The sequence below is a fragment of the Elgaria multicarinata genome, chromosome 3 (genome assembly GCF_023053635.1).
Source record: "Elgaria multicarinata webbii isolate HBS135686 ecotype San Diego chromosome 3, rElgMul1.1.pri, whole genome shotgun sequence".
NCBI classification, from domain to species: Eukaryota; Metazoa; Chordata; class Lepidosauria; order Squamata; family Anguidae; genus Elgaria; species Elgaria multicarinata.
The window spans coordinates 97996025-98019125 of NC_086173.1; the positions used below are offsets into that span (position 1 = coordinate 97996025).

Genomic DNA, 23101 nt, shown 5'->3' on the forward strand with positions numbered 1-23101 from the left:
ACAAAAAACTAGAATTGAGGGGCATCCATCCCCCAACATGATGCCCTCCAACTGTGTTGGACTACAACTCCCATAGCTGGCTGGGATGTGTTGGACTACAATAGGAGTTGTAGTCCAACGCATCTGGAGGGCCTCGGGTTGGGGAAGGCTGTTTCTTGGGTGTATACCCTGACTGTCAAGTCTTTAGGGGAGAGAGCCTTTCAGCTTCCTCCCCTGCATGGGCCCTACGCATTGCTACGGTAATAAATCTCTGCTTGCGCAGGTTATTGGAAAGAGATGCACTGACCCCGGTGTGTGGCTTAGCGGGGCCTTATGGTCGTACCGCAGGTTGAGCCCGTGAGCTGCTCCGCAGGTCTCCTCAGTCGCCGAGCTGGGGCGTGTTCGTGCTGGGCTCGCTCTCGCTCCGGAGACAGACCCCCGTCTATTGGCAGCAAGGCGTCTGCCACTTGACGCGACGCGGGGTGGGGGTTGCCAGGGGGAGGGCCGAGACGTGCGCCTATGCAAATACCCACCGTCCGCCCTGGCGAGACCGTTGTGATGCGGTCCGCGGCCCTTTTCCCTCCGACTAGCCGGCGGCTCCTCCCCTTTAAGGAACCGGGGCGGGGCCGCGCTTGCTGCAGCAACCTGCCCTTTAAGAGCGCTCTCCCTTTCCTCGCTGCGGACGGTGCTGAAAGCTAGCTCCCCAGTCCCCGCCGACCCACCGGAGGAGCTTCGGCCTCGCCATGGTGTCCTGGATCATCTCCCGGCTGGTGGTGTAAGCGCGCGCGGTGGAGGTGGCGGAGGGAGGGAGGGAGGCAAGAGGCCTTTCCCTTGCGGTTGCTAGGCAACGGGATGGCGATGGGGACGGGGGATTTTGGCCGGGCGGCGCGCTCCCTCCCTCCCTCCCTCCCTCCCCCCAAAAGTGTCCCATCACCCCCGAAGTGTTCGCCACGCTGAGACGACTCCTGGGCTTGAGCGGCCTCTGAGAGCTCGGCTCCTTCCCCTCGGCGGCTTCTAGGTGGGAGGCGAACACGCCCCCGCCCCCACACACGCCCGCCTAGCCCAGCTTAGCCCTGACCCTGAGAGACGGCCGCCCGAGACGCCCAGGGGCGTTGCCTGACTGCTCAGACCCCCTCCCTCGCCCCCCTTAACTGTGCTGCACCGGCCTGGGCTGGACCCTGAGGGCGAGGGCGAGAATTGTGGCTGCTGCAGGTAGAGAGCAAAGTACCTGCGCTGCTCTGCCGGTGAGCAAGTAGCTGCTGGGCCTGCTTTGGGCTGGCAACAGAAGGGACAGATTGGCAGGGCTAGACGTGGCCAGGCCTGGGCGAGTCTGGAACCCAAGCTTGAATAAATCAAAGAAAAAAACTCATAGGGTTTCTCTCTTTCTTCTTTTTCTTTTTTAATCTTCTCTTCCAGGCTAGTTTTTGGCACCCTGTACCCTGCATATTCTTCTTATAAAGCTGTGAAGACGAAAAATGTGAAGGAATATGTAAGTGTGAGGCTATTATCATATCCTTGCTTTAAAGACTGCCCTGTTTCCCCTAAGTATCATAGCTTGCCACCACCCCTGCTATGATGGAAGCTATGTAGCGTGTATAGGCAGGAAATTGGGATTGTGCTTCAAAACAGTGCTGTGGTTTATTAACCTCTTTTACATGATGCTAAAAAGCATATGCATCTGTGTATGTGGAATAGAACTGAAATGCTCATTCTAGTCAACTATGAATTAAAATGGCATTTTAGATCTATTTATGCACCAAGTAATCTAAGCATTACATATGAAAATTCCTGAGTTCCTTAAGGTGCAATCCTTTCTATGTTTAGACCAAAAAAAAAAAAAGCTTTACAATTCCCAGCATGGGTGGAGAATGCTGGGAGTTGTAGGACTTTTGAGGGGTGTGTGTGTCTAAATATGCATAGGATTGGCCTTTAGTCTGCTTTCATCATTGACTTTAAGTCTTTCTTTACACATATACTATTTCTTTGATTCTAAGACGCACTTTTTTCCCATATAAACATCTCTAAAAATGGGGTGCGTCTTAGAATCGCGGGTGTGTCTTAGGGTTTTTTTCTCTGTTGGTGGAACTGAAATTAGTGTGCGTCTTACAATCGAAGAAATATAGGTATATCCTTGATGATGCCACTTTGCCACTGCTCCAGCTGATTTCTGTTATCTCTTGCTTTTTTTTTCTGCTGTAAAGATTACAACTCATTTGGAACATCAATAGTGTGCTTCTGCTTGATTATATAAATCACAAGAACCACCTTCTTGCACAGCCTTCAGTCAATTTAGATATTGGATTTTTGCATATTAAAATTTGCATTTGTGTCACTCAGATGTTTGCACAAAGTATGACAGGCTGAACTGTGTATTTGGTGTCATTTGTGAAAACGTGGCTCCAGTTACTCTACTGTTGTCATCTACTGTGTAATACTGTGGCATTTTCACAGGTGATACTAAGAATAGCTTTTATTATCTGATATGCCACTTCTGAAAGTTATTGTGAATTAAAAGTAACAGAGAGCCATTTTAAAATCCAATGTATCTTTTTTGTTAGATTTTAAAATGTGGCAAATGTTCAGCCCTTTCATAAGCCATCACTTGTGAAAATGTGAACAGCATGAGTTTAGGATACAGTGCAGTTTAAGCAAAAGGGGTGTGTGTATGTGTGGTGGCTAATTGGGAGAGCTATATGAAGAACTGGAACCATGAGAGGGCATGAATCTGAGGAGCAATGCATCTTCCTTTACTTCCCTGGCTCTTTATTTTGTTGCTCTGTGCTTCACCATACAAAATAAGGCATATGCCTTCCTTACATGATCTTGCAGGCTAACCTCATCAAAACTTCTGTAACTAGGATTTTTACAAATGTTCATAGAGTTTAGTTGTGGGGGAAATTAACATACTGGCTACATTTTAAAACTTTGACTAGGAATGCTTCTGAAGCAGCTTGAGGAAATGAGCTCTTTAGAATTGGGTTTCAGTTTGCAGAACACTTGAGGTACCTCTGGGGGAGGATTTTATGTATTTCTTAAGTGAATCTGATACCCAGTACATACAATCTGTCCAGAAAGATACTACAGCTAATGATACTGAAAGCTGTATTTTATTTATTTATTTATTTATTTATTACAGTTTTATACCACCCAATAGCCAAAGCTCTCTGGGCGGGTCACAAAAATTAAAACCATAATAAAACAAAATAAAATAAAGAGAGGTCCTAGAGGATCAACAGGGTCATGCTCCCCCACCCTTCTAGTATAGATTGTCATTAGAGCAATTAAGACAGTTTCAGTCCTGTGTCCCAGTCTGCTAGATTAAAATGGATCCACATAATCCACAACAAAGGGGAAGTGGTAACATGGACTGTATATTCATCCTTGGGTATGAACGATTTAAGTTTATTCAACAAAATCATATGACAGCAGGACCTGGATACCTCTCCTGTAAACCTGGTTTCAACAGTGTCCTAGTCAGAATCAATGCAAGTAATTTTATCCACAAAAAGCTTTTGAAGAACTGTCAAAATAAGCAACTCCAAATTTTAATTCCCATTGGAAAGGGGCCAGATTGTAAAATCCCTTTACTCTCTTGAAAAAGCATAACTGGATGAGACTGTGATACAATGGTGGTACTGATGTAAGTTATTTTCTTTCCCATCACCACCATAAAATAGACCTTCATATGGATTCTCTGCTATATTTGATAGTGCTTGTTGCAAATCCATTTATTTATTGAAATACTTTAGACCGCTTTTCAGCCCACAGGTTTTCAAGATGGTGTACAGTACAAACATTTTATTTTTTAAAAAATAACAATCTCTTCAATATCATTAAACACTGAGCAAAACTGAAAAGGGTTTTAACTGCCTGCCAGAAAGCAAACAATGAAGGGGCTAGTTTAATTTCCCTAGGAAGGGAGTTCCACAATCAGGGTGCTACCATAGAAAAGGCCTGTCCCAGTGTTGTATTCTGGCCTGAAGCAGGAGCCCATAGGTCTCAGTGCACCAAGTCAGCCTAGATCTTGCAGCACCTAGGAGAGCTCCTGATGAGCTATGTGTTCCAGCAGTCTGAGACCAGACTGAAGCCTTTTACACTTCAGTTCACAACTTCTCCCTTACCAGTCTCCAGCCCTTCCTAAAATGTGGAAAGCCTTAAAGGGACAGACCTCTGGCTTAGAGCCTAGCACTCCTCCATCTCTCCAACAGCTTATGCTAGGTGCCCTGCTAAAGTTGGTGCAACATCTCCATGGATTGCAACGCTCTTGGATATGGATATGCTGGAGCTAGACTCAGGGACCACAGTTGTTGGTCTAGGCTTGAGGGTCTCTGGCATCTCAAGCTCAGGGGTCTCTGTTTCCACAATGGTCCTCCTCTGTTAGCACCACTGTCTCCTCAGCCTCTGAGTCTATGTTCAGGTCACTGCTGGACTTTGGGATTATGGCACCCCTGTTCTTAGCAACCTAACTTGTTTTGGTGGTGGGACACAAAGATATAAGAAGTAACCTAACCTTTTTTGGTGGTGGGACATAAGGCAGGGCCTTAGATGAAGATATGAAATGCAAGTATACATGTAGGAGTAGACAGTCTTTCAAATATCCTGGCCCCAAGCTTATCTTTACAGGTAAGATTGAATTGGACCAGGAAATAGATTGGTAGTGCAACTGCTGTAGGACTGATGTATTATTATTATTATTATTATTATTATTATTTATTTATTTATTTATTTATTTATTTATATAGCACCATCAATGTACATGGTGCTGTACAGATTACACAGTAAATAGCAAGACCCTGCCGCATAGGCTTACAATCTAATAATATGGTCTGTAAAATTTACACCAGGTGACGGTCTGGCTGCAACATTTTACACCAATTGATGTTTTCGAACACTCTTCAAAGGCAGCCCCACATAAAGTGCAATGCAGTAGCCTAAACAGGAAGTGGCTAAAGGTTGTCCATTGTGGCTAGGAAGGGTGCAATTGGTACTCCAGCCAAAAACTGAGAAGAAGTACTTCTTGCCAGTGCTGCCACCTGGGCATCCAGGAGTAAAACTGGGTCCAGAAATACCCCCAAACTGGGTACCTGATCCTTCACGAGGAGTGTTACCCCATCAGGAGTCTACTGACCAACAACACCTCTGTCTTGAAAGGATCGAGTCTTGTTGTGTTTGCCTATATCCAATCCAGAGACTGATCCAAGTTTTCCACAGCCTCCTTGCCATCAGTTGAAAAAAAAGATGTAGTACATAATGATGAGACCTAACTCCAGCCCCTGAATGATCTCTCCTAGCAGCTTCATGCTTTCATCCCAAAGGGGATAAAATAGAGCCCTGAGGCACTACATAGGCCAAGCTATAATCTTCCTTCATGAGCATTCAACCAGACAGGACTGGACTCACAGCAATGTGATCCCTCCAATACCCAAACTATCCAACCATCCCAGAAGGATACCGTGGTAGATAATATTGAATGCTACTGAAAAGCCTGGCAGAACCAACAGGAGTGCACTCTCTGTCTAGTTTCTGTTGTAGATCATCCACCAAGGCTGATTCATTCCCAAAGCCTGAATACAGTCAGGAAAGGATCCAAATAATCAGTTTTCTCCAAGAAAATGTGGAGTTGTGTTGCCACCCCACCTGCTCTGGTACCTCCCACAAAAAAATAAAGATTGGCCAATAATTATCAAGGATGATGGGATCTAGTGTGGACTGCTTTAATAATGATCTTACTACTGCCTCCTTTAGGGAAATGGTAACAATGCATTTAAGGAAGCATTCACCACCACCACCACCCGATTGGTGAGTGCCTCTGGCAGTTTTAACCAATTAGGATGGGCAAGGATCCAACAGTTAAACTCATTCATTGAAATTGAATCAACAGTTGTCTTCCATTGTTAGATCAATGTTCTTTTCACCCAAGGACGAGATCCAAACAGCCCTTAAGCACGACTCCACCATTCCAACGACAGAGGGTTCAAAAGCGCTTTATTGATTAGTAATCAAGGCCTGGTCTCTTCAAAGGGAGCAATCAGACAAAAGACATAGGGAATATGGTACAGTATTAAAGCTTTCAAGGGGCAGGGCCCAGTAGCAGCATTAACCAATCAGAACATAACACTGAGGCATAGCTAATTATGCTAAACAGTCCTGTAAACAATACCTTTGGCCTGACAGTAAGTTACAGAGAGTTAACTTCAACACAGACAGCTGGAGCCAGGACTCTTGTTTATATTAGTAATCAAGGATGCAAGGACGCACACAAGGAGACATTCTCATACAGGGCATTTTGACATTTTGCTTGGAGTGCAATGGAGATTTTACAGTTTCCTGTTAAAAATGGAGGTGGTTCTGCTAACATTTTCCCCCCTTTTAAAGCAATTCAAAACTCAAGCTTGCTAGCTTCTTTTAGATCATCTGTGGCTTAGGCTTCACAATACAAATACATTTGCTGGTGGATTACAGACTTTGCAAGATTTTTCATAAAAGACAAAATACAGGGAAGGCAAAAAGCGAGGATAAACAAAAATCATTACAATGGAACAAAATACAATGCAAGAAATCCCTCTTTTAACTACTCTATATTGGATAACTAATACTCTGGAAGACAGAAACAAACTTCAAAGTGATCTTGAGAGGCTGGAGTGCTGGGCTGAAAACAACAGAATGAAACTTAATAGGAATAAATGCCAAGTTCTACATTTAGGGAATAGAAACTAAATGCACAGTTACAAGATGGGGGACACTTGGCTCAGCAATACTACAAACGAGAATTGTTGTAGATCACAAGCTGAATATGAGCCAATAGCACAATATGGCTGCAAGAAAGGCAAATGCTATTTTGGGCTGCATTAAGAGAAGTATAGCTTCCAAATCACGTGAGGTACTGGTTCTTCTCTATTCAGTCCTGGTTAGGCCTCACCTAGAGTATTGTGTCTAGTTCTGGGCTCCACAATTCAAGAAGGACGCAAACAAGCTGGAGCGTGTTCAGAAGAGGGCAACCAGGATGATCAGAGGTCTAGAAACAAAGTCCTATGAAGAGAGACTGAAAGAACTGGGCATGTTTAGCCTGGAGAAGAGAAGATTGAGGGGAGACATGATAGCACTCTTCAAATACTTAAAAGGTTGTCACACAGAGGAGGGCCAGGATTTCTTCTCAGAATGCAAGACACGGAATAACGGACTCAAGTTAAAGGAAGCCAGATTCCGGCTGGACATCAGGAAAAACTTCCTAACTGTTAGAGCAGTGCGACAGTGGAATCAGTTACCTAGGGAGGTTGTGGGCTCTCCCACACTAGAGGCATTCAAGAGGCAGCTGGACAACTAACTTTCAGGGATGCTTTAGGGTGGATTCCTGCACTGAGCAGGGGGTTGGACTTGATGGTCTTGTAGGCCCTTTCCAACTCTGCTATTCTATGATTCTTTGTTAACTTTCATTTACAACTAACGTAGGGCTCTAAAAGTCCTTGGGTAGAATCATAATATGTGTACACAATTCTTTAATTATCTTATATTTTGGCTTGTGTGGTGATCACAAGCTTTTGCAAGGAAGATAAGCGTTTGCAAAGAACATTTGGCAATTGTGGAACGAAGCCAAGTTACTTATGAGTGGAAAAAGGCACAAATCCTTTCTTAAAAACATTTGCTATGGCAATTAAAGAAACACTTAGAACTACTAAAGTAACAATTATCAAAATTACAACTACACAATCTTCACACACATGTAAGATAACTTTAGTGTCTTTTAAATGTTGGGTTGAGTACCTAGGTTGCTCCGTGCTGGTTTCTTCGCCTATGTTGCTGGTGGCTTCCGGTGCACCAGAAGGCAGATGAACTTTGCTTTGCCTGTGTCCTTCTGGCACAGGGGAGGCTTTATTTTAGAACAATGTGTCCATTTATCTGTCTATAATAATTTCACTTACAACTTACAAGTACAAAGCAGCAAGGGCTTTCTCAATCCTGGGGTCCTACTTTTAAGCAGGTAGGCTGGAACAAGCAGGGTTCTTCTAACGACAATCTCTGGAAAGGTGCAGGTAACGATGGAGCTGGAAAAGAGAAAACTGCAGGGCAATTACATATTCTTGGAATAAAACATTTCCCAATTCCTATTTAATTCTTTCTTGTTCCCCCACTAAAAACTGAGAGGAAAAGCCAAACATTAGCTCAAAATGAAACAATTTAAGACCTTTTTCTGATTTTAACAATGCAATTGGAAATACATCCACCCATTTCAAGGAAATTTCTAATTTGCTAGGGTCTCTTTTCAGGGTCCTATTAACTCTATCTGCCTACCAGACTGGAATCTTCATGAGATGCCAGCCTATTTTTAGGACAAAAGTGCCATGTTCTACACTACTTAAGAAGTAAAATAGCTTTCTAGATCTGATTCTATGGTTTCAGGCAAGAAAACCTGAACAAAAACAAGTAGGTGTTCAAAAAAAACTTTTACATTTCAACAAAGTCAATTGGATTCTTAAAAAAGATAACAAGTCCATGTCTGCAGAGGCCTCTCTTTTGATGCATTTACAAATGAAGCCAGTAAAAACAATTCACTGTGCATTTATATTCTTTGGCTGATTCAGGGAGGTCATGACAGGGAGGTCATGATGATTCTTGGCACATCAGGGGTAACAAATCCCATCTTTCTGGGTTCTCGAAAACTTAGAGTTATTGTGCTAATTCCAAGTCTTCTTTTTCATAAGGTGGATTCAAATACTGAGAAATGGGCTAGCTCCAATTATGGCAGCTCGCTTGTAGACAAATTAGCCAATTCTTTTGGCAACATCAGGGCTTTTAACAGATCAACTGTTAATTCTCCATGGGTCACTGCTCCATGGGCAGTCACAAATCTTCTTTCTTTCCAAATCTGTCCATGTGATATTTTGAATCAGTAAATATAGTCCTTTGCCTGAAACAAGCATCAGGGCTTCTGTGCATACTACGAGTTCAGCTGCTTGTTGTACAATTGTAGCTGGATCCATCAGTAAACAACTCGAGGTCATCGTATAGGTCTGGGCGAGGTTTGGTGCCAAGTTGCAAGACTTCAAGGCATTCATGCTCTGGAACATCTTTTCTTTGTAGTTCAGGTATCAACGTGGCAGGATTCAATGAGGCAAGCCTTGGGTCCACGAGGAGGTTGATCTCACATCTGGACTGGCAGGCAGGGTTCAGGTGTTAGCTTCTGCCACTGTACTCCACTGGTCTGTGCCACGTTTTTGGCACAGCACACTTGAGGCTGGTAGGGCAAACACAGTGATGCAAGCTGGAGTTTTTAATTGCTTTAATCATTTCACAAGTCCATTTTTAAAAAGCAATAGCTGTATTCTTCTTCTGGCTTCTAATTTCAAAGGATACTGATGCAAGAACACAGGGGTGCTTTTAGGCTTCAATTGTAGCTGCATTTAGGGCTCAGGCTCAGGGCTCAAAGCATTTCAAAAGTTCTATTAGGCCAAAGTTAGAATATCTCTGCCCCCAAAAAAAGAACCACTGGGCAATTTTCAGAACACAACGTTCAAAACACACACAAAAATATAGCAATTCAGTATTTCCAATCTTCATCAGCAGAGGATGCAAGATTGTCCATTCACTAACTTTTTCAAGGCAGGGCTTCTTCACCCCCCTTTTCCTTCTGGTCAAAAACCATGCCACGTACACTGACCTTCAAACACTTTCCTTTTTCACTACATTTCAACTTCTCCTCTTCTTCACCTCTGCTATTCACATACTTTACTCTTCTTCAAATCAACTTCACTTCAAATCAACTTCTTTTCAAAACAACCAAAACAACCTTTTTTCAAACTATCTCTTCTGCACAGCCTTTTCTCTCTCTCTCTCTCTCTCTCTTTTTCAGACATTTCTCTTATCCACTTTTAACAACATACTTTTTCTTTCTCTCATCTTGGCAAAACGGTTGGCAACAAGGACTTGAGCTTTTCAACTCAGGCAGTGAATCTTCAAAGCTATGGAAGACTATATCTTCCGTGAAAATGGGGTTCTACATTTTCTAATTATCTGAGGTTTGTGAAAGACAAAATACACAAAGTCTTCAAAATCTAAAACAAAAACTTTCACTGAACAAAACTGCTTATCTCTAGCTGCTAAGCATAGGAGAAGCAAAAAAACACTAGGGAGGAGAAGGAAAACAAAAACTTCAAATTTCTTTCACTTGGGCCGGGTGGAAAACACAAACTGACAATTTTTTTCCCTTCATTTTAACACAACACCAACTTTTCTGTAATTCACATTCCAACACTAAAGGGCGATCCTTTGAGAGGTACATTTACTCAATTACATTTCTATGTTTGCAAATTGATTCCAATGACACAGCTGAAATTAACTTTGGATCAAGTTCAAAAAATCCACAATCTAACATAAAAAAGACATTCATTCACAGTCACAAACATTTTTAACTCATTGTTACACTGTTACAGTTTCAAAATCTCAATTTCAATTTCAATGAAAGCTTTCCCAAAGACAACAACCCCAATGGGCTCGGGGACTCTTTTCCAATACTGACTATAAGCTTCCCATTTCTGAGGTCAATTGTGAACACCCACTCCCTCCATTTCCCGTCAGGGTCCATGGGATTAAAGGTTTCACTCACCAAATAGCCGTCTCCCGTCTTCGCCCTTTCTAATCACGTCTGATTGCAAATTGTTGTTGCCTGTTCCCTTCCATCTGTCGGGTGGAGTCGATTTTGTAACCTTGGCTCGAATGGTCCCGTCAATTCGGTCTCCATGTCTGCACAGTGCATGTTAACCTACTTGAGGCAAGAGAAATCTCTCTTGGCGATCGCTTCTCAATCTAGGCTCCACTGGCAGGCATGAATCCGTCTTGGGGTAGATCCGAGTCAGGCGCCATTTGTTAGATCAATGTTCTTTTCACCCAAGGACGAGATCCAAACAGCCCTTAAGCACGACTCCACCATTCCAACGACAGAGGGTTCAAAAGCGCTTTATTGATTAGTAATCAAGGCCTGGTCTCTTCAAAGGGAGCAATCAGACAAAAGACATAGGGAATATGGTACAGTATTAAAGCTTTCAAGGGGCAGGGCCCAGTAGCAGCATTAACCAATCAGAACATAACACTGAGGCATAGCTAATTATGCTAAACAGTCCTGTAAACAATACCTTTGGCCTGACAGTAAGTTACAGAGAGTTAACTTCAACACAGACAGCTGGAGCCAGGACTCTTGTTTATATTAGTAATCAAGGATGCAAGGACGCACACAAGGAGACATTCTCATACAGGGCATTTTGACATTTTGCTTGGAGTGCAATGGAGATTTTACAGTTTCCTGTTAAAAATGGAGGTGGTTCTGCTAACACCATAATGCCTGCTCTCAAAGTAGAGTTCAAATTAGAGTGGATATGAGTGATTTTTATCAGCAAAATGTTTTGAAAACTCATCACTGTGAGCTACTTAGGGTTCCCCTTCACTGCTCGGGACAAGAATATAATACACCCTTGACCCCTTGAAACAACTCAGTTGGATCATAGTGCACTGATGTAATGGTGGCAGAGAAATACAGTCTCTTTACTGCCACCACTGCCACAGAATAGCCCTTAACATGCGCTCTAACCAATGTTTGGTTTGATCGATCTTACATCTTCCTCCACCATTGCTCTAGCCATCTCCCTAAGTGTTTCATTGGCCTTAGCTCTTCAGAAAACTGAGGCACCTGAGATCACCACAATGAGAGAGCGTGCCTGGGAGTGATTTACCCAAAATATAGCAGAGTGCGAAATAGCAGCAGCGTAGAGTCTGGAAATGGTTTCAGCTTGAATTTAGGAACAAAAAGAAGCACTCACGGTCTTTGGTCAGTAAGAAGCTTTACTGACACTAAATAAATTACTTACAGAATAAATGGTCATATATACAGTCCTTTCACCAACAGTACAGTAACAACGTAGCAGTATAACATCAGCAGTAAGTTCCAGCAGTAAGTTCCAGCAGTAAGTTCCAGCAGTAAGTTCCAGCAGTAAGAAGCCATACAACATGGACTTCTTAAATACACTTTTCTCCTTGGCCCAATTAACCAATAGTCTCTTCATCTTGTACATCTCGTACCGCACGTAGGCCAGGGAAGAATCTGCTTCATACTGGACTTCTCCTGGCAGAGACAATCTGGCCAAGGACATCTTTTTAACTCTTTAGAGTCCTTTTCCTTCTGTGGGTAAAAACCTAACCACAACACCCTTTCATTTTTAACTACAGAAAAAATACAATTTACATTTCATTACATTTCACCTGTAAGAAATCAACTTTACATGTTTACAACAATCCCAACATTGTGTACATTTCTCTGTGTGTTACATTTCCCAGAGACTTATTTATATGTAAGCTTTTCTTTTCTTCTTCTTCCAAGCACTGTTGAAAAAACTTTGTGCTTTGGGGCGTTGAATTACTTTGCAATCTTCCAGCAATTTTAAAACTTTCTGCTTCTGGCTTTTTAGGTAATTTCCTTTGGAAACTTTTCTACCTCTACACCAAGGTAACACCTAACTTTCCCCAGAGACTTCAGTTTCAACCCTTCCTGCAGCTTTGGGCTGAGTTTTCTTGAATGTGGTCTTGGGAACTCCCTGCCACCAGTAGACGAACCACTAGCTCCACAATCATGTACTCTTTTGCTTGCCCCTTTGCATACAGACACGTGTGTTTGAAAACACCCCCTTTCAGTTTTCGCTGCCTGAAAACACTTTTCTTGCTCTTGTTCAGACAATTTCAACACACCATTGTAACATTCAGGTTCAGACTTCACATAACACACACTGAATTCATCTGAATACTTTAAAGGTGGAATTCCTTTGTTTTTTCTTTGTGAACGACGAGGTACACTGGCAATTTCTTCCTCCCTTTCATTTCCCTCCTCCCTTCCACTTTTGGGAGTGGAAACACTCTTCTCAGAGATGTGAGGGCTCTGAGAAGTTAACCCCTGAGTTACTGTTTTCTCCTGGTTGTTCACGGTTTCTAACAGAACTTGGGAACCTTGAATCCTGTCCCAACCTGCCTCCTGAAAAGTAGCAGACCTAGAAACAACCACCTTCCCATGACTTAGGGAAAAACGCCAAGATTTGGATTGCATGCCAGAATAACCCACAAAACGTAATTTCACAGACTTGGTTTCACCTTTAGATCTTTTGGACTTTGGGATATGCACGTATGCCCAAGACCCCCATGTTCTCAAGTGAGACAAATCTGGCTTTGAACCAAAAAGTAAACAGTAAGGCGAACTGCCTGTAACCCTGCTCCAGGTTCTATTACACAGATAGTTTGCGGTTAAAAATGCTTCTCCCCACAAATCTTGCTCAGCGTTTGCATCAGCCATTAGAGAATCTTTCTTCATTTGAAGTACTCCAATTCTTCTCTCAATTGACCCATTTTGAAAAGGAGTTTGGGGATCTATTAACCTGTGTGTGATTCCTGTCTTCCTAAACCACTCACAGAACCTTCCAGAAACAAACTCACCCCCACGGTCCGACTGCACAGAAATAATGGGCTTGTTAAAGAACTTTTCCGCCCAAGTTTTCCAATCCCTAAAAGTTTCAAAAGCTTCTGATTTTCGCTTCAGTAAATAACACCAACTAAAGCGTGTGTAATCATCCAGAATTACAAGCACGTAACTGGATCCCCCTTGTGTAGGCGTGAATGGCCCTACCAAGTCAATAAACACCAGTTCAAAAGGCTTTTGTGACACCCTGTCACTTTTCCTGCAGATGTTCTGCACCCGGGATTTGGTCTGATGACAGATTGAACAATCCAAGAAATTTTTACAGTTTCGCAAGCTTAACCCTGTACACACTTGAGGCATGTGACTTAACACTTTAAAACTTGCATGACCTAAACGCCTGTGCAACTCATGAACACAATTTTTATGGTCTGGCACGTTACCAGTTTGTGCCACCCTTTCTTTACCTGCACCCATGTAAAACAGTCCATTTTTAACATGTCCCAGTGCCACATTTTGTCCATCCTTAATCACTTGGCACTCATCCTTCTGAAACGTAACAACGTATCCTTCAGACGTTAGAGCACTAACAGAAAGGAGACAAAAATCTAAATCTGGAACATACAGAACCTGTTCACACTCCTTTTGCAGACATGGAACGTAGCAACAGCCAATTCCTTCCACCCTCGACGTTCGTCCATCTGCAAGCGTGATTGACTTCACCTTGCTTGGTTCCAACTTCCGAAACGCCTCTGGATTATTAGAAATTGTTCTGGACGACGCAGAATCAATCAGCCAAACCTCTTGGGCCTCGTTACACCTCACTGTGGCTGAAACAAATGCATTCGAGCATTCCTTCTCCTCTCCAGCCTGTGTAACTCTCTTCTTCCTCTTTTTACAGAAGCGTTTGATATGACCCGGCTGTTTGCAAAAATAACACTTTCTTACTGCAACTGCGGTTCTCTCCACACTGTTGCCTTGGAAACACTTATCTTTCTGCATTCTTTCTCTGCTGCCAAGGGCTGACTGCTTAACCCTTTCCTGGCAGTTTTCCTCCTTCCTGGAAAGACGCCGTTTCTCTTCTTGGAGCAAACGACCCGTCAAATAATGAAGAGTGAGTTCATCAGTCTTCATACTTTCCAGACTGGTTGTCAGAACGTCCCAGCTTTGAGGCAACGACCCCAAAATCAGGTAGCACTTATGCTCTTCCGTAAAAACGATTCCGACCTCCTGCAACTGGACAAATAGAGATCTCACCTGTTGGAGATGATTTGCCAAACTTCCAGCCTCCTCCAACTTTAACCGATACAGCTCTCTGGTGAGGCTCAGCCGTGTGCTTGCCGACGCACGCACATAAATCTGTCTCAGCGCATTCCAGCTGTCTCTTGCCGTCTCATCTCTGTTGATATGGACAATTTGCGAGTCCTCCATACTCAAGACAATGTTTGCTTTGGCCCTTTCATTCTGCTCTTCCCACACTTGTGCTTCTTGAGCAGTCTGACCAACCGGCCTCGGGACACTCACGACGTTCCAACATCTGTCCCGCTTCAAAAACATTTCCATCTTGAATGACCACGTTAAGTAATTTCTCTCATTCAGCCGTTCCACCGGAATACTGGATGCCATCTGAACCTGGGCCATCCTCACCGGCTGGGCTGGAGCGCGACTCACACTGGATACAGACCCGTCTGAGCTCGATGAACTGCCTGAGCTCGACTCCGTCTTTCCCTCCAGCGTTCCTTTGCTCTCAAGCTTTCCAGCAACCAAAAATTATGCCTTCCAGACTTTCTCTGGGCCCATAACCTATCGGGGTAATTGCTTACCCAAAATATAGCAGAGTGCGAAATAGCAGCAGCGTAGAGTCTGGAAATGGTTTCAGCTTGAATTTAGGAACAAAAAGAAGCACTCACGGTCTTTGGTCAGTAAGAAGCTTTACTGACACTAAATAAATTACTTACAGAATAAATGGTCATATATACAGTCCTTTCACCAACAGTACAGTAACAACGTAGCAGTATAACATCAGCAGTAAGTTCCAGCAGTAAGTTCCAGCAGTAAGTTCCAGCAGTAAGTTCCAGCAGTAAGAAGCCATACAACATGGACTTCTTAAATACACTTTTCTCCTTGGCCCAATTAACCAATAGTCTCTTCATCTTGTACATCTCGTACCGCACGTAGGCCAGGGAAGAATCTGCTTCATACTGGACTTCTCCTGGCAGAGACAATCTGGCCAAGGACATCTTTTTAACTCTTTAGAGTCCTTTTCCTTCTGTGGGTAAAAACCTAACCACAACACATTTTATCCTAGGTCTTCTTTCCCCATTCAACAGATCATCCAGAGCTTCAACAGAATCACCAGCTCTAGTAACAGGAAACTCTCCCAAAGCATTCAGGAATCTTTCTGAATCCAGTAGATATCAATTGGGATAAGCCCATAATTGCCATGTAATCCTGAGCTGCTCCAGATGAGGGAGCCTCAGCATGTACATGGAAATCCTGCAACAGAATTATTTTGAGGGAGACCAATGCCACCTCTGACAGTTGGGTAGCAGTGTATGAGGTGCACCAACGGAATCCCAATCCTGAATATTTTATAGCAGTGGTCTTCAACTGGTGGGTCGTGACCCAAAAGGGGGTTGCAAGATTAGTCCAGATAGGTCATATCAAAGCTGTTGCCGCTATGTTGGGCATGGAGAAAATTGAGAAAAGGGTCCCATGTTACAGGTTGGGAGTCCGAAGTGGGTCACAGGTCTGGAGCAGTTAAATACCCTATAAAATATCCTACTACCAAATACACATGCTCAAATCCAAGAGATTGCCAGTCAGTATACCTTAATAGGGGAATGAACTCTGATCACTGTTTGTGACTCTACCTCCCCACCCATCAGATCATGCCTCCTGCTAAACTCAAAAATGCAATGGTTTTAGTTGAGTCAAATTAATGCCCCCCATCTTTGCCCAGCTAAATTTTGGGCACACATGCCTTGCTTATCCAGGATTAAATCCTGTATCAGGATGGTCTTCTCAGTCACTATCCTAGCATTCAGTAGCATTTGTTCTACCTGATGGGTCACCAATATAGCAATAGTCAGCTGTATCGAAAACCAGAAGGGCAAACAGCCACAAGAAGTCTCTTCTCCTTTCTCATTCAATGGCCTGTTCCATTTGTTGTTCCACCTGTGCTCCTGTGGTTATTCCAACTGTCTGGAAGCTCCCAGAAACAATTGGGATATCTGTGGTCTGGCAAGAGGAGGATGCCTTTGAGCTATCATGTCAACCATCTGAGTAAACTTCCTGTTCCAGGACCCTAGGGGTTCAACAGACTAACTGGCCAAATCAGTAAAATAATCCACTAAGGGAGTTTGGAACTATCTGGACTTATTAGTCTTTCAGGACAGATTAACCCAATGAGTTTACTACCCCTTGGCCCGAATGGGGGATTTCCTCCTAATTCAAATAGACGCTTCAGAAGGAAGGATTTTCCCCAGAGCTATTACAGGGGACCAAAAGGTTAAATTTCCATCTACATACCTGCTGTAATCTCTTTTGTTATCAGTTGTCCCAGCTGATGCTATTTCTGTTTTTTAAAATGTGCACATTAAATGCAAAAACATACATGTCATGTCTAGTTTAACCCTCAGACAGCTAACCTGGTGAGGGAGATATAATCCCCATGGACATTGCAACCTCATCCAATGTCCACTGTCCCTGTGTCTTTCGTCAATAGAGAACCCAGTGGGAAGTATCTGGCCAGGACTGGATTCCTGTCCAGCCAGGTCCCCGTAGTACACATCAGGTAGGCCTCTTCCTCCATTATTAAATTGCGGAAAACAGCTGTTTCCTTGAAAATAAACCGGGCATTAAAAAGGAGCAGAAAAAGATTCAGTGGGTGGGTGACAGAGTAAAGAACATAAGCAGAGTCATGCTGAATCAGACCATAGGCCTATACCATTCTGTTCCCACAGTGGCCAGCCAGATGCTTATGGGAAGCCCAAAAGCAAACGTGTGAAATAGCAATCTCCTGCTTGTGTTCTCCAGAAACTCGTATTCAGAGGCATACTGCCTCTGATACTAGAGGAAATACATAGCCACGATGACTATCAGCCATTGATAGCTTTATCCTCCATTAATGTCTCTAATCTCCTTTTAAAGCTATTCAAGTTCATGGCCAGCATGAGTAGCATATTCCATAGTCTACATGGTGTGTGAAGAAATACTCCCTTTTATCTGTCCTGAATCACTTATCAGTTTCATTGGATTACCTTGAGTCCTAATATTATTCCATGACATCCATAGTTGTATGCATACACCTGCTCTCCTTTTTTCTAAAGAGCTCCAAACATTTAACTTTCTCTGATAGGGGATTTGCTCCAGCCCCTTCATCACTTTGGTTTACCCTTTTCTGCCCTTTTCCCAGCTTTGTATCCTTTTTGAGGTGTGGTGAATGCAGGTGTGCTGTATTTCAGATGCGGTTGCACAATAGATTTGTATAAAGACATTATGATATTGGCAGTTTAGTTTTGATTCCTTTCCTAATGATCCCCAAAATGGAATTTACCCTTTTCACATTAACTACACACTGGGTGGATGTTTTCATCAAGCTGTCCACCATAACCCTAAGATTCATTTTCTGGTCAGTCACTCCCAGCTTGGAAGTTTAGATTTGCTTTGCTCAAGTGTGCATTACACTTAACACTGATATGCTTTCGCCCCTTTAATGCCCATTCTCTCAGTTTAGAGTGTTGCTTTTGAAACTCTTTGCTATCCCTAATTTGGTGGCCAGTTCTTTGGGAACTGTAGGTTGGGAGGTGGATCAGAAGACAGAAAAGCCCACAAAGAGATGTCCACCTTTCCCAAGACTCACTTGTTACTCTCACATCATTGTCAACTTCTTTGCCTCCTCCTCTGTATAATGGAGATACATTTTTAATTAATTTATTTAAAACATCTGTATTCTAGCTTTCCAAAATTTCAAGATGACTAAAAATGGGGAGGGGAACACAATAGATAGATAGAAGTGCAATAAAATATTAAAAATACAATTCTATGCATGTTTAGACAGAAAAAAGCCCTACAACTCCCGACATTCCCTAGCCAGCCATGCCAGCTGGGGCATGGTGGGACATGTAGGACTTTTTGTCTGTCTAAACATGCATAGGATTGCTCCCTAAGGGTAAAATCCAACATAAGTCCTACTTGGAGGAGACCCAATGAAATGTATGGGACTTAAGTTAGTCATGAATAGCTTAAGTCCAATTCATTTCAATACGTTTATTCTAAGTAGGACATGTTGAATTTTACCTAAAACTTCATCACTTAAGAGGACATAAAACAGCAAAACTCCAGAAAGACAAAATCATAAAAACACAATGATGATGATGATGATACAGATACACCCTGTCAAGCAAGGCCTTCTGAGAAAGGAAGGTTTTCATACTGTGGTGGAAAGACAACAGGGATGGGGTGAGGTGGATATTTGGGGAGGGAATTTCAAAGCTGGGGTACAGCCACTGAAAAGGCCCTGTCTCTGGTTCCAGTCAATCATAATGCCAGAATACATAAAAGGATCTCTGGTAATTATCTTAATACTTGGGTAAGCTCATATTGGAGAAGGTAGCCATTCAAATATCCTGATCCCAAACTGTTTACAACTTTAAAGGTTATAGCTAGCACTTTGAGCTGGGCTTGGGAACCAGCGAAATGCAGCTGTTTCTGCAATGGTGTAACTTGCTCCTAATAAGCTGCTCCAGTTAATAACCTAGCCATTGCATTTTGAAGTCGAAGTTTTCAGACGTTATTCAAAGGTAGCTCCATATGGCACACATTGCAGTAGTCCAGACATGATGCAACTAAGGCTTGTGTCACCAAGGCCAGATATGCCTTCTCCAGATCTTAGTCAATGCACCAGTCTAAACTGAGCAAAAGCACCTGTTCATTGCTGTCAACTGGGCATCCAGGGACAAGACTGGGTCCAGAAGCACTCCCAAACTACAAACCTCTAAGTTCAAGGGGAGTACTGCATCAGCCAATACAGGTTGAATTCTTAAGATACCGTATTTCTTCGATTGTAAGTTGCCATCAATTGTAAGACGCACACTAATTTCAGTACCACCAACAGAAAAAAAAAAACCTAAGACACACCCGTGATACTAAGATGCACCCCATTTTTAGAGATGTTTATATGGGGGGGGGGGGAAGTGTGTCTTAGAATCGAAGAAATAGGGTATGTGTCAGTGACATAATGTTAAGGCCCTTCTTCCTGAATAACCCCTGCAGAATGCTATAATAATAATATTACCCGCCTCTCCCTTTGAATCGAGGCAGGGAACAACATTAGTATAAGAATCAACACATTTTAAAAATTCTTGATTTTAGATTGATCTGGGTAGGCCTGCCAGAAAAGACTTCAAAGCTGTCTTAAAATCACAGAGAGAGTTAATTGTACAAATCTCCTCCGGCAGGCCGTTCCACAATCTGGAGGCGACAGAAGAAAAGGTCCTCTGGGTAACTGATGTCAGCCTAGTTTTGGCTGACTGAAGTAAGTTCTCCCCAGAGGACCTGAGTGTGCGGGGCGGACTGTATATGCTTATATTTATGTGAGCATTGGACATCTGCCTGTATAATGTTAATGGGTAAAATATATCTTTTGAGTCAGTCTTCTCTTGAGTCAAGATAAAGCTTATAACACAGTGTGAAACTCCCTTGCAAGTTAACAGCCAATTCTGTAATTATAACACTTGAATAAATAGCCTTGTTGAAATTGTGGAAGGGAATAGGGAAGAAGACAAGAATTTCATTTAAAATAAAGTAAAATGATTCTTCTGAGACTATACATTCCAGAAAAGTAGCTGCGTTAGGCCATATCTAGACCTAAGATTTATCCCTGGATCGTCCAGGGGTCAAACCTGTTCATCTAGGTGACACACAGGGGATCCAGTGCTCAGGCAGGGGTGAACCCTGGATTGATCCCAGGATAAACCTTAGGTCTAGCTGTGGCCTTAGTCTGCAGTAGTGGGGAGGTGGGGGAATTGGCTTGGATCCTAACTAATGTTCCATCAGGAGTGTCCTCTCAGTGGAGTTCTGCTCATGGGATGCTCATTATGATTTTCCTCCATTGATTCTCCCTCTCCCTTGCAACTCATTGAGGTCCTGCTCCAGAGAATTGGGGACCTTCTGGAACAGATGGAGAGGGATTAATTGAAAATTGTTTTCTCCTTCTCTTCCTCCAATGAAAACTTCCACAGGATCAGAGTCCTTTCTGTGGACGGGAGGAGCTATTCCCTTTGTGTAGCATTAGTTAGGATCCAGATTTTGTGGCAACTTAACAGATTTATTATGGCATAAACCTTTGTGAACAAGAAGCTCTTCCACGTTGGCCCTACTATTCCCTATCTCTCTAAAAATGTTATGCTTTTGCAGAAGTAGGTCCCAGACTTATGCCACAATGAATCAGTTCGTTTTTAAAATGCATATGAATGTTTCTTGTATTGAGACTATAACATTCTGTGGCCCCCTTCTTTGCTGCCTTTTGTTTTTTATTCAAATGCTTTTCCTTGTTGCTGCTCCGAAAAATAGCTCAGTCACCACAGAATGCTGACTGACTATTGGGGAAATAGAGTGGAGTGAGTGGAATCCCGGACAGGGACCACTCTACACCTCAGCATTTTATTGCCAGTCACATTCCTTATTACTGATACTTTTTTTAAAAAAAAGTCAATAAAAGGTATGCAGTATAAAAGTAGAAATATCATTCTTAACTATATTAAGAAATCCTCAGCGAAGTGGTTAAAAATGGACATGTTCAGATTTCATCATATTATAAGGAAGAGTCGCTGAGGTGGGAACTGCAGGTTTGAAGTGGCTGTTTGGGAAGAAGCTGATTTTCAACAGCTTTTGGGCATATGTTGAAAGGCAACACTCTGCTTCAAAGGCAAGATTTTTGACTGGCACTTACTGGGCAGCAGGGGGAGCTAGCCTCTTTCTTGTACACAGTGGACTTGTTAAATTATACAGAAAAAAGATGAGGATATAACTTCATTTATATAAATATTTGTATTTCTATTAAACTTAGCACAGCAAGATAACATGTAGTGATGTGTCCTTTTTGATGTACTGTTGAATCACATTGTTTATACTGCCTTTTTATCAGGTGATCTGCTCTGACATTAGTAGCACATCTTGTATCTACACTTGTTGGATTAATCCAGAGGAACAGTGCAGTCTTTAGGGAAGTGTAGACATGGTTTGGTTTCAGTCATCCCCAGAATCTTCTTGTTGACTTACCTTTATTTCCTGTGACTGTCATCAATGGTTAGCCTAGTATATATCACAATTGTGCACAGCATAACGAAAGCAGCAAAACTGTCCAAACAATGTTTTGAAACAAGGAGAATCTGAGGAAGGTAGGAAAAAAAGCAGAACATGACTGGCTTTGCTTGTCCAAGCATCAGTTGTTAAATGAGATGTGCAACCATCACACGGGGTATTAGTGCAATGTGGTAAAGAGAGACAGTTGCAACTGCCCAGGTTCCTTGATGCAGCAAGTGCACGTGTTACAAGTGAAATGTGCATTATAGTGTAAAGAAGGCAGTTGAGATGTGCATTATGTACCTGCCTGTACCTTAAGATCATCTACAGGGGCCCTTCTCCGTGAGCCCCTGCCAAAGGAAGCGAGGCAGGTGGCTACTAGGAGGAGGGCTTTCTCCGCTGTGGCACCCCGGTTGTGGAATGAGCTCCCCAGAGAGGTCCGCCTGGCGCCTACACTGTACTCCTTTTGTCGCCAGCTGAAGACCTTTTTATTCTCTCAGTATTTTAACACTTAATTAAACTTAAATTTAAATTTTACTTTTCTAACTCTGTATTTTAATCTTATATCAATTTTGCTGCGTGGTTTTATCCTGGTTGTGCTTTTTATGCTGTATTTTGTATTTGTGCTTTTAACCTGTTGGTTGTTTTATTTTGGTTTTAATTTTTGTGAACCGCCCAGAGAGCTTCGGCTATTGAGCGGTATAAAAATGTAATAAAATAAATAAATAAATAAATAAATAAATAAAAATGTCTTTGATCTACACAAGTTGTTTACTAAGGGTCAGGTCACCTGACTTAACAAAAAGCTATACATGTGACTAATGATAAAACTAAAGCGAGAAGAACTGTCTAAAGACAAAGAATGTTTTTTGAGGGAAGACACTCAAGACAGTATTTCCGCTTTGGGGACTTTCCTCTGAGGTCTGTACTACCTACCAGCCATTGTTAAAAAGAGAGGCCTGAGAAACACCAGCTCTTTGCTTGAAATGCTGAAATTTGGGCCTGGGTATAACAATCTACTGAATTGCTTCAGAATGACTGGATTTGGTATCAATCAAGAATTTGTTGTAAGGTAGTTTCCAGTGCTCAACTGAATTCTAATGGCTCTGGCTGTCTTGCAGGTGAAGTGGATGATGTACTGGATTGTATTTGCCTTCTTCACCACGGCAGAGACACTGACAGACATCATTCTCTCTTGGTAAGTTCTTAACAACATATAAACGTTTGGAGAATATTGATCTGTATTACACAGACAGATTTATTTTGGCTAGGTATTACAGATGTCTTGATCTGGCAGTGATAACTACATTAAATGTTCAGTAGCTGTGTTTAAAACCCCTAGCTCTGAACTTGTTCAGAAGACTGAAGTGA

At 42.6% G+C, this 23101-nt stretch overlaps 1 protein-coding gene across 1 annotated transcript in view; it reads left to right on the forward strand.

Moving 5' to 3' along the window:
* The first annotated feature begins 657 nt into the window (after window positions 1–657).
* REEP2 (receptor accessory protein 2) overlaps window positions 658–23101 on the forward strand; it is a 34307-nt gene continuing 11863 nt past the window's right edge. The window contains exons 1-3 of the mRNA XM_063121024.1: window positions 658–754; window positions 1396–1468; window positions 22852–22928. Coding sequence (XP_062977094.1) covers window positions 723–754; window positions 1396–1468; window positions 22852–22928 — 182 coding nt within the window. The 5' untranslated portion in view covers window positions 658–722. The remainder of the gene's footprint in view (window positions 755–1395; window positions 1469–22851; window positions 22929–23101) is intronic.